Source organism: Copadichromis virginalis, linkage group LG23 (assembly GCF_057382275.1).
Source record: "Copadichromis virginalis isolate Kocher_CV1m ecotype Utaka linkage group LG23, C_Virginalis_male_GT1.1, whole genome shotgun sequence".
NCBI lineage: Eukaryota > Metazoa > Chordata > Actinopteri > Cichliformes > Cichlidae > Copadichromis > Copadichromis virginalis.
The window spans coordinates 44,656,878-44,673,466 of NC_140639.1; the positions used below are offsets into that span (position 1 = coordinate 44,656,878).

Here is a 16,589-nt window from a genome sequence, read left to right on the forward strand (position 1 = left end):
AGAACTGACCAAGCACAGTGTATCGGATCAGTGCTTACCTCTTTGCTACCATGCAGACGGCCTTCTAGGTTTCCCTCATTTCCCATCACTTAGTCGAGAGCTTTGACTCTCTCTTTGGAGCTGACTATCCCTCCAGGCTCGAAGGCTTTAACGGGCTGTTGTTTTAATTAAGCACCCAGACAAAGCAGCGCTGACAAGGGGGGAGACGGTGTTGCAGGTCTGGAGGATCACAGCGAGTCAGGAAGAGTGAATTTTTCTTTTTCTCTCGCTAAAATTATACTTGAGGACATATTTGACTCCCACATCCTTCAGCACTGTGCCACGATGAGAGGGGAATGTGAACATGGATTCCTGCTTCACTGAAGAGTGAGGTGTGTGATGTAAGGCTCCCGCAATCCTGCCGTGGGTACTCAGATCTTTAAAGCTGTGACAACCGGCGTGGCGGTGATAATGTATATGCATATTCCTAACAAAATCCAATCTGACATTTACTTATCTTATGAGTCAGAGCTGACTTTAAAGCGCCTATTGTCTCTGCCGTATTTTTTTGAAACCTCTCGCATACTTTCCGCCTCAACCCGAGCAAGAATAAAAAGAGAGAGCGAGAGATGTGTAGCACAAGCATATACACACAACCCCTCTTAACCTTCCATCTCTTTTCTCAAAAAAAAAAGAAGCTTGGGAGTGAAGTGGTGTTGAGGAGACTCCCCTCCGCAGGCTCTCTTTCTTTCTTTTCCCCCCTGGGTGTCTGAACCTGGCATTTTCCCTTTTGCTTGCTCTCCATTTTGCCGTCCTCTAATGACAGACATTTTCCTTTTCTCTCTTTCCGTCGCCTCTTTCTCCCTTGCTTTCACTCCCCTTCGTCTCATTTTCGGAGCAGTGCTGCTGTTGGTCATTTTCCTCACATTAAATGGCAGCAGACGGGTAGGGTGTGGGCGTGGGGTGGCGGATGTGAAAAGAAAAAAAGAGCGTCAGAAAGTAGAGGAAAGAACCCGCAGGTGGAGAAGGGAGGGACGTATAGTGAGATTGAGAGATTAGGACGAAATGTAACGAGGTGGGGGGGTGAATGAGAGAAGAAGTGGATATACCTCAGGGACGGGTTATTACTTTTAAATGCTCCTCTGCGCCACCATCCTCTCCCCTCCTCCTCTCCTCTCCTTCCCCTTCCTCCCCCACAGGGCTCCAGGAGGAGGTATGAAAAGGTTATTATGTTTCCTTTAGAAATGGCTTGCTCTCCGTCTACGCCTTTCATCTCCAAATGGAATAACCTCTCTACAGTAGCGTGCTTATTTTTCTCGCTACACCTTCATCTGTCTTTCCAGTACACAACACACACTCCTGCCGTCTCCTTTCCTTTTCTCTCAGTTTTTTTTTTCACTCCCCACAGCTGCCTTCCATCTCTTTAATCCATCTCTCACTCCTCCTTTTTTTTTTTTTTTTTTCGTGGTGTTGAGTATAGTCGGTGCACTGTGCTGTAGGTACATGCCTTATCAGTCAGTTCAGTTGGGTATGGTGCTCCTGCCTCACTCATCAGCTATCACACTCAGCAGTTATCATGTAAAGTATGCTCTAGGTGTATGTGTGAACAGATTATAGTGTTTTACATAACACCTGAGCCTCTGTTCTTTACTGTTTTTCAGAAAGGGGAGGACTTGAGCAGTCGGGTGATGGAGGATGGCAGGGAGCAGCTGATGTACGAGATCCCGCTCAATGAAACGGGCTCGGCCGGCCTGGGGGTCAGCCTAAAGGGGAACAAGTCCAGGGAGACCGGAGAGGACCTGGGAATCTTCATCAAGTCAATCATTCATGGAGGGGCTGCTTATAAGGTATGAAATAGACACATCCATGTTTTCAGGCCTTTAGATCCCACTTTTATGTAACATCCATCCATTCATCCTTTCTTCCTTCCTGCCTTCCTTCCTTCCATCCATCCATCTTATCCAGTTCAGGGTTGCTGGGGGGCTAACAGACAGCTCACTTTGTGAGCTCAGTGTAATTGTTAACAAATGGTTCCCAGCCTGTTTCACCTGACATAACCCTCACAAACTCTTCCAACACCTTTCACATTCAGGTGACTGTATTTTAAACTGGATCTGGATAACTTTCAGTATTTCAGCCATCTACAACTATTAACTTAGTATTTCAAATATTCAACCAACCCTCTGACCTATTACTCATTTTAAAAGGCTATTCATTGTATTAGTAATTTCATTATGGAAACTCTTGCTAACCCTAATTGAATAAGTAGGGCTTGTTTGGAAGGGTTCCCAGGAGAAAGCCTCTTCTCTCTAAAAATGGCTTAGGTTTCCAAAGTTGTATCTGAGGAAACCACAAGACTCAAAGTACAGATGGAAAAAAGGAGGCAGAAAGGATAGACTGCTAATTGGAAGGTTGGTGGTTCGATCCCTGGCTCTTTCACTCTGCGCGCCACAGCATCCTTGGGTAGAATGGTGAACCCAGCATATTTCTTACCACCTCTAAGGCACGATGGTTGAGGGGTGATGATTTGGGCTTGTTTTGCAGCCCTGGGCACCTTGCAGTCATTAAACTCATAACAAATTATTCTAGAAGTTGAATATGAGGCCACCGGGACAATGACCGCAAGCAGAAAAACCTACAATGAAGCGGTCCAACTCAGACCTGATTAAAGTGCTTTGGTGCGACCTTAAGAGAGCTGTGCATCAATAAAGTCCCCCAAACCAACGCTGTAAAGGAGAGCAGGCCAAAGTACACAGTGATGTGAGAGACGGAGAAAACCATCACTTCAACCTATTGCTGCTAAAGGTAGTTCTGCAAGTCACTGAATCATGGAGTGTACTTGGTTTTTCACAGGACTCTATGCAGTCCTGTGAAAAACTATATTTTTACAGGACAGAAGAAGACCTGTATGTTGACATGTTTCTTTAAGAAAAACAAAATCCATCTCACCAGAACAAAAAAGGCATTTTAATTGTCATTTGAAGCAGTGAAATGAGCTAATATTTCCCCTGTTCTAAGCAGAAACGGCTCCTGGGGGATTTACAGGTTAGGAATCGATCTGCAATTTTTTTAAAATCTCAGACTTAAACTGTTCAGGCTTCTTTGATTGATCGTTTTATTCAGTTTTTGTTTCTCCCAGGTACATAGAAGAAATGTCATGGGGGTTGTTCTTATTGTCTTTCTTTTTGTTTCATCTAGTTGTATTTAGTCACTCTATTTCCCCTGTTTTCTGATGTCTTTCTCTGTCATTTCCTGTCATCTCCTCTCTCCCATTTCCTGTCATTCTCTGCTTCCAACCCCGCCCCCTCTTGGTTTCCCTTAACCTTTGACACCCATTGACCCCAAGTGGCCTTGTCACATAAGCACTGCAGCAGTCTTATCTATATCACTCAGTGCTCACTTCAAGTTGTGAGTGCATCAGGAAAAAAAACATCCTATTTCAGCACTTTGGAGACTCCTCTGCTTGGCCTCAATCTGTGTCCGCCAGCAAATGTCACAAGTCTTTGCGCCTCTCGTCGCTGCCCCCAGATCTGCTCTGCACGACAAGGAGGCGCAAAGACGAGTGTGCCGTTGTAGATAAATAGCTGTTCTGGGATCAGGCAGGCCAGACAGAGGCTCCCAAAAGTGCCTTCAGAAGTAGTTTTCAGACATCTGCCGATGCGGATAGCGCTCCGACAGAATGTCGTCGTAAGATCTGCGGCTGGCTGCGAAACTGGTCTCTGGGACAGAGTAGCGAGGCAGGGGAGACAGACAGCAGCGAGGAACGGAGGGAAGGAGCCTAATGAAAGAAGACAGCGGGTGAACGAGTGCAAGAAGGGAGGGAATCTGAGAAGGAAGAGATGAGCTGTATCGAACGAGAGAGCGACGCAAAGAGGCGGAATAAGAGGAGAAAAAGAAAATTGAAAAGTGTAGACACTCAGCAGGAACGCAGCGCGTAAGAGTAGATACTGTATGTGTGCGTGTGTCTCCTCCTCGACGTCGATTCATGCTAATGAAAAGCAGCTAAGGGCCCTGATGAGAGTTTGCAGCGGCAGGCCGGTGCAGAGGGGGGAACCCGGGCGTCCCCTGAGCCTGACTGACACACACACATCATCACACAGCAGGCACAGAAAAGGAGGAGATGAGGAAGAGACGTGGCAAGATCTAACCTATTTCCATTAAATAGTTTTAGGGTGGGAGGAGGGGTGTCAGGCCGGGGGCCTCAATTATATATATATATATATATTATAAAAAAAAGAAAGTTCTTTGACTTTACCCCTAATCCTGTCACACGATCATTTCAAAGAGTATGCTGAGAAAACAAATTAAATTTACATGTATCGTGCTGCAGCTGCTTACATGGAGAATGAAGGAATTAATGGGGAATATCACAGGCGTCTGCCGTATTTGGGATAAGCATCAATTTTTGATGCCATCCTTGAATTTGATGCCAGGCCTTAAACTCTGGGTGTGCTTCTGGGTGTGCGCGTACGTGTGTGTGTGTGGTGTCATTTTTGAGGTCAGCCTAAACGGTGGGGTCAAAGGGCAGCACTGACCATAATGGGATCTTCAGACTTTCTCACACACAGGAGTCTCTCCCTGTGTCGTCTTGTGTTTTCTTTCATTTATTGCCTTTTTGCATCACTCTCTTCATTTGATCCCCTCTCTCTCCTTCTCCCTCACTGGATCGTTCATTTCCCTCCCTCCCTCGCTCCCTCGCTCTCCCTCCAGGGCACTATTCTGTGTTGCCTCTCTACAAGAGGCTGCTATTTAAAACACTTAGAAGTGATTTAGTGCCCACGGAGGCTATTCCATTAGCTGCTCTATGTATTTATCATGGCTCTCTCGCTCTCAGTAGATTGCTAACTCTACAATTTTCTTGCCTACCCCTTCTTCCATTTTCTTCTTTCCCACTCGGCCTCTCTCTCACACACCCACACACACTTTATACCTCTCCAAATTTCTCTTCCTTACTTTTAAAACTTTATCAGTACCCATTCTAGTTCGTTTTAATCTTTTTACGCTCTGCTCACTTTGATCTCATTTTATTATTTTACTTAAATTGAGTAAATAAAGTGTGACCGCAAAGGACACGTTCAGGTTTTCTCTTAAAGCGCACCTAACGGTCGTCTTCTCCCAACAGGATGGCCGTTTGTGTATAAACGATCAGATGATAGCGGTGAACGGCGAATCGCTGGTCGGGCGCTCCAACAACGCCGCCATGGAGGGCCTGAGGCGGTCCATGTCGTCGGAAGGAAACACCAGAGGCACCATCCAGGTGGTTGTTCTCCGAGCGCCCAAGCAGGTACAGCAAGCTTTGTTTTTGTCATCCCAGAGCCAACTTCTGTGGCATCGTGGGATTTTTTTTTGAGAGCTGTATTTCAGAAATCGAGAGCTTCATCGCCAACTAAGATGTTGCTGTTAATAAAAAAAATTTAACTGATGGAAAGCAGTGACGTTTTTAGGCCACGGAAGTGCTCAGGCGTAATTTTGGAGGTCTTTGGAGTCTGAAGCCTTGGAAAGAGCAGAGAGGTTCACATCAGTGGCTTGGAAGGAGCCACGATGGCTCTGTCTTGATACAGTCCTGCAGACATCAGTCTTTTTCAACTCTTTAATCCAGAAAATATCCAAGGCGATGAGTACGCCCGTTTATTCCAAAACTTTTGCATGTTTTTTCATGTTTCCTTATGAGCTAAATAAAAGTTTTAGATTCCCAGAGTCGGGCTGGATGAATTCGGGTACATTAGGGAATGCCTGCTGCATTATGAAATCCTCTGCACACCCTTATACGTTCAAAGATTATTCACATCATAAGCAGCTGCCACAGTTTTGACAGCAGAATCAATTAAACATATAATTCGCTTTAGGATGATTTTTTTCTCTCATGTTGTCATCATTTGAGGCTTACACTTAAAAAAAAAAAAGTGCTGCTTATACAGTAAACAGTAAGTGGGTTGGCAATGTGAAATCAGGCTGAAGTACTAAATCTTTTTACAAAACCCAGTTAAATTGATTGTGGAGTGACACAGATGGTGTTCTTTCTTTCTTTCTTTTCTTTTTTTTTCTGTGACAAACAAAACCTTTTCCAGTATTCAGAAAGCCCCTCAGCTCAGTCATCGTAGAGAAGTGCTTCTCATAAACACTTTTGGATAGAAATAATGAAAATAAAGGCTCCCCGTGCGACTGTCATGCTGTGTGATTTGTTTGGCTGTTAAGACTGCATAAGCTACATTCTCGTGACAGTTTTTTTTTTTTTTTTTTCACGCAAAATAAAAAATCAACCCAGAGAAAAGGTAGGCGATTTTTACAGCTTTAAGTTTAAGTTGACACCCAAACAAGAAGCAGCAGATAACAGTGTTGTTTATTTAGGAGGCCTTCGATAAGCTTTGTGCCACTTCAGTCGCTATAAATGCGTCAAAATGACTTTATTTTGCTTTGCAGATGGGGAATGCCAACTCCACTTCAAACATCTCCACCAACCATCAACCCAACATTCAAGCCGGCTACAGCAAACAGGTACGAACGGGTGACGGCCGCCACCAATCGCAGCCATCTCCGCCTCCCCGCTCCTCGTCTTTTTTCCTCCCCTCGCTGAGGCGGCGGGCGACCGAGCCGATGCCTCCGAGCCACAGGCAGCGTTACGCACAGAGGCCAGGGGAGACGCACACCAGATACACCTATGGATTTAGCCGCACTCACGGGCGTAGCGGTTACACATTTGGGTTCAGACAAAGGGGTAATGAGTGCAGCGATGATGACGGCGAGTACGCACAGCACCGCCAAACAGTGCGCAGCTCAAACAAGCCGACAGAGGGAAATCTAAATGGGGAAAGGTGTGAATGCAGCCAAACGCTCACGGACGCGCACGCCCACAGCACGCTCGATAACGCATGCGGTCACAGTGTGCGCGACTCTCAGGGCAACACGCAGCGTGACGTGGACACACGCGGCCACGAGGGCAGGCGCACGCGTAGCCGCACGCTGGATGATCTCCACGACCACGAGAGTAACAGTTACACCGAAAACATCCGAGCGATGGCAGAGCAGATGTACGGGGACTCGCCTACGCACAGCAAGATACCCACTCGCGGTCAGAGTAACAGAAACACACACATATCTGCAGACAGCTACGTGGACGCACACTCGCATAATTGCATTCACAATCAGTCTCTGACCAGACGATACTTTCAGCTCTGACCGAGTCTTAAGTGTGTGGATGATCTCATGCACACAGAAAAGATTTAACTGAAAATTAAGGAATTGAAATGAAACCAAAGCACTTTGGGAAAATATTCATTTTTATCTGTGTAACGTTATGAGCATTACCACCAATGAAATTATGGGGAGAACGTTTTTTCTCTTAGTGTGACTACAGTACAGTTTTTTTAGCCATCAGTGGTTTGGAAGCAGATTCATCTATCTGAGAGCTTTCCCTTTGCCAGCACCGCTAACTGCCACACCATTTTGTTCCCCTTTTAAAAAGTGACTCATAGCTCGATGCAGTACTAAATTCATCACTGCGTCTGACTCTCCTCTCTGTCACATTGGTTTAAATCACTAAACTTAGCTCTCTTTTTCTGTTAAACCCGCTACTTTGTCTGTGTGAAGTTTTCCTTTTTTATTTTCCATGTTTTTAAGAGGATGTACTCTTGCTTTCCTGTCTCACCTGCGTGTTTCTCCTCTGTTTAAATAAAGCTAGTGTGAAGCCTCCTGCATGCCTGTTTTTCCTGTTGGGTTTTCAGCAGCTTTCTTCTTTTTGGCTCTGCTCTTATTTATTAAATTTATTGCTTCCCTCTTCCCCCTGTTTTGGGCTTGGTGTCTCTTTTCTGTCTGGGTTTTAGTCCTTGTTCCTTCATGCATAAACGAAGGTGTTTCCTCAGAATTGAGCAACTTAAAATTCCCAATATTAACATAAATCACACGACTCAACATTTTTGTTTTATTACGTTTATTTATTAAAATATATGAAATATTTTATTATAAATAAAATATATTTATAATACATTTTTAAGACATATTTTAATATACATTTTGTTTAAAGCTGTAACATAGAAAAATCTATATCATACAGCATATATATCATGTATATTATGCGATGAACTAACAGGTCATGTTCATAGTCACTAACAAGTCATTTAATTAAATATGCAACGAAAAGTACGTTACAGTGCAACGCTTTTTAATACCAAATGGTTTTCTGTGCAGAGAGTTCAGAGGACTTGTTTGTTGAAGCAAACTAAAAGGTTCTTGAATCACACAGGATGCAAAAAGGTTATGTTCATCTTAAAAAGCAGCTCAAGTTCGTGGATCGAAAAAGCTGAACTTGACACAAACGTTTACTCCAAAAGCTTCAAAACACATTTCACAGCAGCTTGGTGAGACTGCGTGACACAGAGGGAGACTTCATGGGTTGATTGCCATTGACCTGCACATTGTGGCATTTACATCTCGTCTATGCCTCGTCCCAGTGTGCGTGTGTGCATCTTTGTTATCAATCCAAGCCTTTGGATAAAAGCTATCAAACACAGTTCAAAGTTCAGTATTTATCTGCATAGTCCTTCTCGTCTCACCGCTTAACAGCCAGTCTGGTCTTTTGATTAAACAAACGGCTCCTAAAACGAAACGCCCTGACCCCCGTCAGCATCCCCGCCTCTGTCTGGAGCTGGCTTTGGGTGAGCACTGGATTATAGGGCCTGAAGTCCTAAACATGATAAACTGCCACATTTACCTTGTTACATCTAAGAATGACTTTTTTGCTTTAAATACACCCAGATGTTGTATTTCATTGTTTAGGTTTAAGTAATGAATCACTGGACTTGCCTAGGTTCTGATTTACTCAAACTTGTAGTCAGATGTAATTGGATGTTGTAGGTATTCTCAGCATGGATATATAGGGTTTTAAATGTTTTTGACAGATGTAAGTAAACATACACAGAAGGAGATCTATAAAGCTTGTGATTTTTCTCTCTAGTGCAAGCATGAGTTTGACATTTGCGTTTTTTCTGATGTAACTTTGCATCATATTCGAGGAAGCATGTGACGACCTACCGTAGGTATCTAAGCATTTATAAGGCTAAGTAGACTGATAAACAGTGAAAAAGGGATCGTAATTGGCAAAACGATAGACATATAAGTCATGTGGAACGGTTTCTGTTCCTCCGTTGCTCTCCACGTCTAGCCAATTGATAAGAGGGTTGGGTGGGTGACGCGGTAGGCTGAGGCAGGACTAAGCCTCTCTGAAGCCTTTTCTATGCAGCTGTAGGTTAAGACTGTCTGCAAAGACAGATCCCCCACACCCCTGTTTACTTATTGTTGTGGGATTAAGATATCTGACTGCCTGTCTGCCAGGCAGCTTTAAAAGCCTGAGGCAAACCGCAGGCCAAGGGATGGATGGATAGACGGACGGACGGGCAGATGGGCAGCAATGATGGGATTTATGTTAGTGACAGATGCGGAAAAACTGTCACAACTTTGTGTGCACATTCATACGGCACCCATATACGAGCTCAGTGTGATTGACAGCTGTGCTGTTGTGACATATTAAGATGTATGGTAGCTACTAATGATACCCCAGGGACTGCGTGACATTGTGAATGCACCCCACCCAACACTTTGATATCAGAAAGCTGCTGGAACACCTTTCATTATTGTACGCCGAGTCTTAAGCCTGTGTGTCGGTGTCTGCTTTTGCTTGCTGTGTGTGTGTTTGACAGCTGTAGCGCCCATCTCTTTGACCAAAGCAGGCTTCTTTCATCTGCCAGCAGCACTGATTCCCATCACCGTTGCTAGTCCCTGTCTCCAGCTGCGGGGTGAGGGTCCTTTGTAGTTCTGGATGGCTGTTTTATAATGTGCCTGTCAGCACTTTCAGGATTATCTTAATTATTGTGTTTTCAGTGTACCCATGAACGGTATCACATGATTTTCCACTGCAGTTACTCATTTTTTCTAATAAGGACTCCCAGAAGTGCATCTAAATGTGTATGTTTGCTAATTTTGTTAGCGAAGCTACCATCTTCTGTATCAAAGTTAGGAAATACTTCAGAAAACATTAGCTGATGAGGGACCTGGTCACAGCTGAGTCTCCATCAGTGACATATTTCTTCCTCACTTTTGATCAACCAGAATTCTTTTTGTTTTTTAAACTCCACTGCACATCTGATCCTCAGAGGATTGTTTTAGTCTATTCACATTTCCTCCGAGCCCTGATCTAGTATTACCATCTGAGCTGAATTGTAATCCATTAGTTGCAAGAAGTGAGTGAACTGCAAGAAGATTATTGCAAATCCGCCCTTTTTGCTGTTGACTTGGACTTGACTGCAATTGCTCTTGGCTCGGGAAAATTCACATTTGATTTTTCATTTGTAGGATTTCCTTCATGAAAATTATCCCAGGCGATGTTTCCTTGCTGCTTTAGTTTTGTGCAGTTTGAAGCCACTCTTTTATTTATTTATTTATATATATATATATATATATATATATATATCTATCTATCTATCTCTATCTATGGATGGATCATCAGAAAATGGAAGACATACAAGACCACTGATAATCTCCCTCGATCTGGGGCTCCACGCAAGATCTCATCCTGTGGGGTCAAAATGATCATGAGAACGGTGAGCAAAGATCCCAGAACCACACGGGGGGACCTGGTGAATGACCTGCAGAGAGCTGGGACCAAAGTAACAAAGGTCACCATCAGTAACACACTACAACGGCAGGGAATCAAATCCCGCAGTGCCAGACGTGTTCCGCTGCTGAAGCCAGTGCATGTCCAAGCCCGTCTGAAGTTTGCCAGAGAGCACATGGATGATACAGCAGAGGATTGGGAGAATGTCATGTGGTCAGATGAAACCAAAGTAGAACTTTTTGGTATAAACTCAACTCGTCGTGTTTGGAGGAAGAAGAATACTGAGTTGCATCCCAAGAACACCATACTTACTGTGAAGCATGGGGGTGGAAACATCATGCTATGGGGCTGTTTTTCTGCCAAGGGGACAGGACGACTGATCCGTGTTAAGGACAGAATGAATGGGGCCATGTATCGTGAGATTTTGAGCCAAAACCTCCTTCCATCAGTGAGAACTTTGAAGATGAAACGAGGCTGGGTCTTCCAACATGACAATGATCCAAAACACACCGCCCGGGCAACAAAGGAGTGGCTCCGTAAGAAGCATTTGAAAGTCCTGGAGTGGCCTAGCCAGTCTCCAGACCTCAACCCCATAGAAAATCTGTGGCGGGAGTTGAAAGTCCGTGTTGCTCGGCGACAGCCCCAAAACATCACTGCTCTCGAGAAGATCTGCATGGAGGAATGGGCCAAAATACCAGCTACTGTGTGTGCAAACCTGGTAAAGACCTATAGTAAACGTTTGACCTCTGTTATTGCCAACAAAGGTTATGTTACAAAGTATTGAGTTGTATTTTTGTTATTGACCAAATACTTATTTTCCACCCTGATTTACGAATAAATTCTTTACAAATCCTACCATGTGGATTCATGGATTTTTTTTTTTTCACATTCTGTCTCTCACAGTTGAAGTGTACCTCTGGTGCAAATTACTGACCTCTGTCATCATTTTAGGTGGGGGAACTTGCACAATCGGTGGCTGACTAAATACTTTTTTGCCCCACTGTGGATATAGATATAGATCTATATCTATAGATAGATAGATAGATAGATAGATAGATAGATAGATATATATAGAGATAGATAGATAGATATATAGAGATAGATATATATAAAAAGAGCAGTTATTCAGGGGAGTGTATTTTTCTTATTCAAACAGGAGTCAAAGAAAGAGTCACTACAGTGTAATATTACAGGGTATCTTTTAGGGATCATTTAGGACATCTGAGTTTCCACATCTCTTAATGGTCACAGTATCCATTTCTTTGTGTGGATTTCGCATCAAGTTGAGAAGATTAGAAATTTAAATTGGACCAGCCGGTTTGGTCAAAAACAACGTGACGTGAGTCACTGAGCAGCCGTATTCTGAACAACCTGCAAATGTTGCACTGAGTGTTTGCTTAGATAAGTGAACAATTAATTGCAATAATCCAGATGTGATGAAAAATGCATGAATAACAATTTCAGTTCAGAGTGTAACTCGATATGAGTTAACATGGCAATATTTCATAACTGATTAAAAGCAAGAGCAAACCTGAGATATGAACTTCCAAAGTAAAAGTCGGGTTACTCCACAGGAAAAAGATTTGGCAAATATGGCAAAGCCATCGAGAGTTTCCATTACCTTAGACATAAATCTGTCAGGGGCACAAACGAGGACTTCTGTTTTTTCTTTATTAAGTTGGAAAATAATGTCACCCATCCTTTTAATAGAGTCAAAGCACCTCTGCAAGATCTGTAGCTTAGAAACACCTTGAGACTTAATGGAGATATATAACTAAATGTGTAGCTGTGATAACAAATGTCCTGAAAAGTTCTCAGAAAGTGCTGCAGATGGAGCAGATATAACAGAATCACTAAGGGCTTCGAAACAGAGCCTTGTGGCACACCATAGGTAAGAGAAGTGGAAAAGACCTGTACTTATAAGCAGGCACAGAAAAGGGTTGTTCAGACAAATATGATGTAAAGCACTTAGGAGAAGACCTGAGACGCCGTACTGTCTTCACAAGACATACCGAGGTTGAGGGTGTTGAACTCTCAACCGTGGGCTGACCAGTTGGTCACAACAGCTGTTTGCAGTTGTTAAATAAAAAAATTTTTGTTGACAGTCTAGTGCTAGATTTCTCTAGCAAATTGACTCTGTTTCGACTTGCAGAAGGATACAGGACAAGCTAAGGACCGCACATCAAGCACTGGTTACATATTTTCCTGGTACATACTCGTTGCACATCGGTTCTTGTTAACGTTTACACCACGATTGGTGGTTACGTTCATATCAGGAAGTGGTTGGAGGGATCAGATCATTGTGCATTTTGCTGGTCGTTTGCGCTTTTGTTTCACAACTGCCCCTTACGATGTGCTCAAGCTGATAAATCTGTCCTGGAGCCTCTTCCCCACATTGTGGTGACATTTAAGATTAAAGATCGACAATTTATTATTGTCCTTTTGACCGAACGAACCAGACTGCTTTACTCGTTTGACACCAGTAGACAAAAACGTGTACGTCTTCAAGAGCATGCCTCCAGCATGCCAAAACACAAAGACAGTATACCTTTGAAAGCAGGATTCAGTTAACAGGCTATAAATTTGACGCTTGTGTACTTTGGAATCTGGTGCTAGTATTCTGTAGCAGTGATATCTAAAAATGTGGTAAAAGTGAAATAAAAGAGACTCATTCATTACTGCGTAATAAAAGAAACACATTTTCTTGCATCTGAAACCTGACAACCATTTTCAGAGTTTCTCTTCTTCTCCCTCTTTGCTGACAGGACCTTCGAAGCCACGATTCATACCAGAGACCTTCAGGACCCACCAGAGCTCCGAACACTGAGTCCACCATGAATGGTGCGAGTCACACTCCAGCTACGCCGAACAACTACACACACAGCAAATCTGGAAGTGGTGAGCACACAACTGCACGCTGTTTGTCCATTTGAACTGTCAGATAGTCAACATTAGGCTTAGAGTGTTTGTGTACTCCCCTTATCTGCAGCTGAGTATGTACACACAGTATGTTTGTTTGTGTGTGTGTGTATTCGCGTTAGCTTATTTACGTGTGTGTGTGTATTTGCCATCACTGCACAGCGTGACATCCAGCCAAGGCTCCTGATACCATAGTGTTTTTTAGGTCACTGTAGCAGCCACCCTGAGCATTTTATAGCACCGCATTACAAATTTGTCACATCTTTCCCCGGCTCTGTCTTTGGATCTCTCCTCACTCTCGCCCCTGCATATTTTTAGCAGGAGAAAGGGAAGTCATTAACTGTGTTTTTCTGAACGCGCCGCTTGCTTTTCATGTGTAAAAGATCTGACCTTGGAATCATTACGCTGATGAAAAAGCTCCTGAGTGGGCCAGATTTGCATACGGGATATTGTGCGGCATGCGTGCTGTTGTGTTAAAGAAAAGGGGAAAAAAAGGACTAACAAACTGTTTTAAATTCATTCTTTATCTCTTTCTCCCTCGTCTCCCACTCCCTCACCCCCATGGGAAGCCCGGGATGTTTTTTCTCACTGTCGGCCCTCCGTCACAGTGGAACAGTAGTGGAGTTTTACGACGAGGGTGGATTTCAACACAAAAGAGTTTACAGTGCGATAAACTCTTGGGGGTTTACAGTTTATGGAAATTCGGCAGGAAGTGTTTCAAATAAGTTACAAACGATTGTCTGTTTTTTAGTTTGCATCTATTTTTGACGTAATGCTGAGCTCTTCATCGTCAGTATCGATCCTCGATTGAAGGACGCGCTATTTTTCATCGCGCCTGTAATTAAATATGTGACGCGCCCTGTCACCACTGATTGATAATATTTAGAAGTATACAGCTGCTAAAATGAGATCTCGTGATTGTGTGCTGCCGCTCATCGTTTATTAAGCTTTTGTTGCGTTCAGGATTGATGCTGGAGTTAATTCAGGCAGGGTTATTTTTGATATCGTCTCCAGCAAAAATCAAAGTGAAAGCTATGAACAAACAACCTGAGAAAAGCTTTGATTCATCCTGATAAACAAAATCTGTGTTGTTGTTGTTTTTTAAAAAATGTTTTACTTTTTTTTTTTTGTTTCTGCTCAGCTCCATCTCCTGCTGCGGTCGCCGATGACAGCTATGGTCACTACGGCAACGACGACGAGCAGCAAGACTTCCCCCCGCCGCCCTCCCCTGGCACTGTGGAGGAAATGAACAGAGAGTTTTTGCTAAACCCTTCATCCAACAGGTACCCCACCCTATTAAAACACACACACACTGCATAGAATACTTCATAATCAACCCTCTATTAAACTCCACACATAGGCTTACAGAGTTATTATGTTCTAATGGCGCTCTTAATATGGCCCTCTGTGTTATGAGATAAAGTAGAGCCATTACATTAAATATGATATTGTGAATATGCATTATTTAGACTAGATTGTCTAATTGCAGTAGCCTATTTGCATCACGCAAAACCAATTATATGCTGATAGCATAATGGAATAAATTCTGTAGGAGTTCATGGGCTCAGAAAGAGCTGTGATATTTCTGTTAGTATCCTGCTGTACAGTTGGCTGACACACTGAGAACAGAAACACAGGAAATTTATGTGAAACGCCAATTTCCTACCTGCTTCATTAGGATTACCTGCTAAGGAGATGTTCTGTCAGCAGGCTGTCAGGGCCTTTGAAAAACAAAAAAGGGATCTCTCCCCCCCCCCCATGCTTTTCTATATTCGGTGGATGTAGACATAAGTTTTGATTTGACGCTCTAGATAAAGCACTCAATTGCATAAGTAGATCGCCCCTTTGTTTTGGGGCAGTGTTGAGCCTCAAATCAAATATTGATTTTTGTGTTTTGGATTAAAAAGAGGTGGTCTGATCATCATATAAAAATTCCATCCGACTAAACTAAAATGAAAACCTAATGTAAGGCCGTCCAGTAGGATTGCCCCTCTCTGTAAACAGCGATCTAGAAAGTGCTACCCAGATTGCTACAGGACTTTAGCATAGCATCAGGAAGATATATGAAGCTAGACAAAGCAATGAAAGCATGGTAGCGGTAATTTAAGACTCGGGTTACTCAGAGTGGATGTCCTGCAAAAATCACACCGAGGTGAAGAAGAACACACGCATAATATTAAAGTACCTGCAAAAATGTACCCAACTTCCTAAAATCTTATAGTATGTAAACAATATAAGAATAACACTTAATAAATAAATGAATGTAAATTGAAAGCAGTCACAATTCTCCAAAGATATTTTGTAGCACGCCTGGAAGCTTCAGTTTTCACCATTCTTTGGACAAATGTAACAAAAAATGTCCCTGCACGCTAAAAACACTAAAAGGTCGTGCCTGCTTGAAAGCATGGATGGTGAAGGGAGCATCATGATTTGTGGAAAGAAGAATAAGAGCAGGCCTGCACACCGTGACCTGAAGTTTAGCTGTGTTCTGGTGACAAACAAGAAAACAACCCAGGGAACGGATGTCAATGAAGAAAATGTCACGTTTTGGAGTTACCAAGTCTGAACTTCGCCCAAATAAGATGTGGCAGGAACCGAGCAGTGATTACTCAATAACAGTTTACTTGTTATTAAAATTGTGTTTTTCCATAATGATCATATAATAATTTGGGCATAGTTGTGCATTTGTTAGCACTGGCACATCACAGGAAAAGGTTGCTGGGTTCAAATCTAAAGCCGGCTGGCTAGCTGGGGCCTTCCTGTAATGATGATGATGATAATATTTATAACTTTATATGTAGAGCATTTTTCAAAGCACAGAGATTTGAAAAAGAGATTTCATTCAATCACTGAAGCTCATGTACCCCCAGGGTTATATAACACAATACTATCACTGTGTAAATTCTGCCCCTCCCTAAGCTTCCTTCTGCACCGGGGTTTCTTCCTGTTAAAAGGGAGTTTTTCCTTCCCTCTGTCGCCAAGTGTTTGGCCAAAGGACATCTGATTGTTGCTGTTTTCTCTCACTTTCAATGTAAGGCAACTGTTGTGATTAGGCGCTATATGAATAGAACTGAATATAATGCAC

At 43.1% G+C, this 16,589-nt stretch overlaps 1 protein-coding gene across 1 annotated transcript in view; it reads left to right on the plus strand.

Moving 5' to 3' along the window:
- pard3ba (par-3 family cell polarity regulator beta a) overlaps window positions 1-16,589 on the plus strand; it is a 210,138-nt gene that overhangs the window by 80,708 nt on the left and 112,841 nt on the right. The window contains exons 11-15 of the mRNA XM_085449975.1: window positions 1,641-1,826; window positions 5,102-5,263; window positions 6,400-6,474; window positions 13,351-13,483; window positions 14,646-14,787. Coding sequence (XP_085306101.1) covers window positions 1,641-1,826; window positions 5,102-5,263; window positions 6,400-6,474; window positions 13,351-13,483; window positions 14,646-14,787 — 698 coding nt within the window. The remainder of the gene's footprint in view (window positions 1-1,640; window positions 1,827-5,101; window positions 5,264-6,399; window positions 6,475-13,350; window positions 13,484-14,645; window positions 14,788-16,589) is intronic.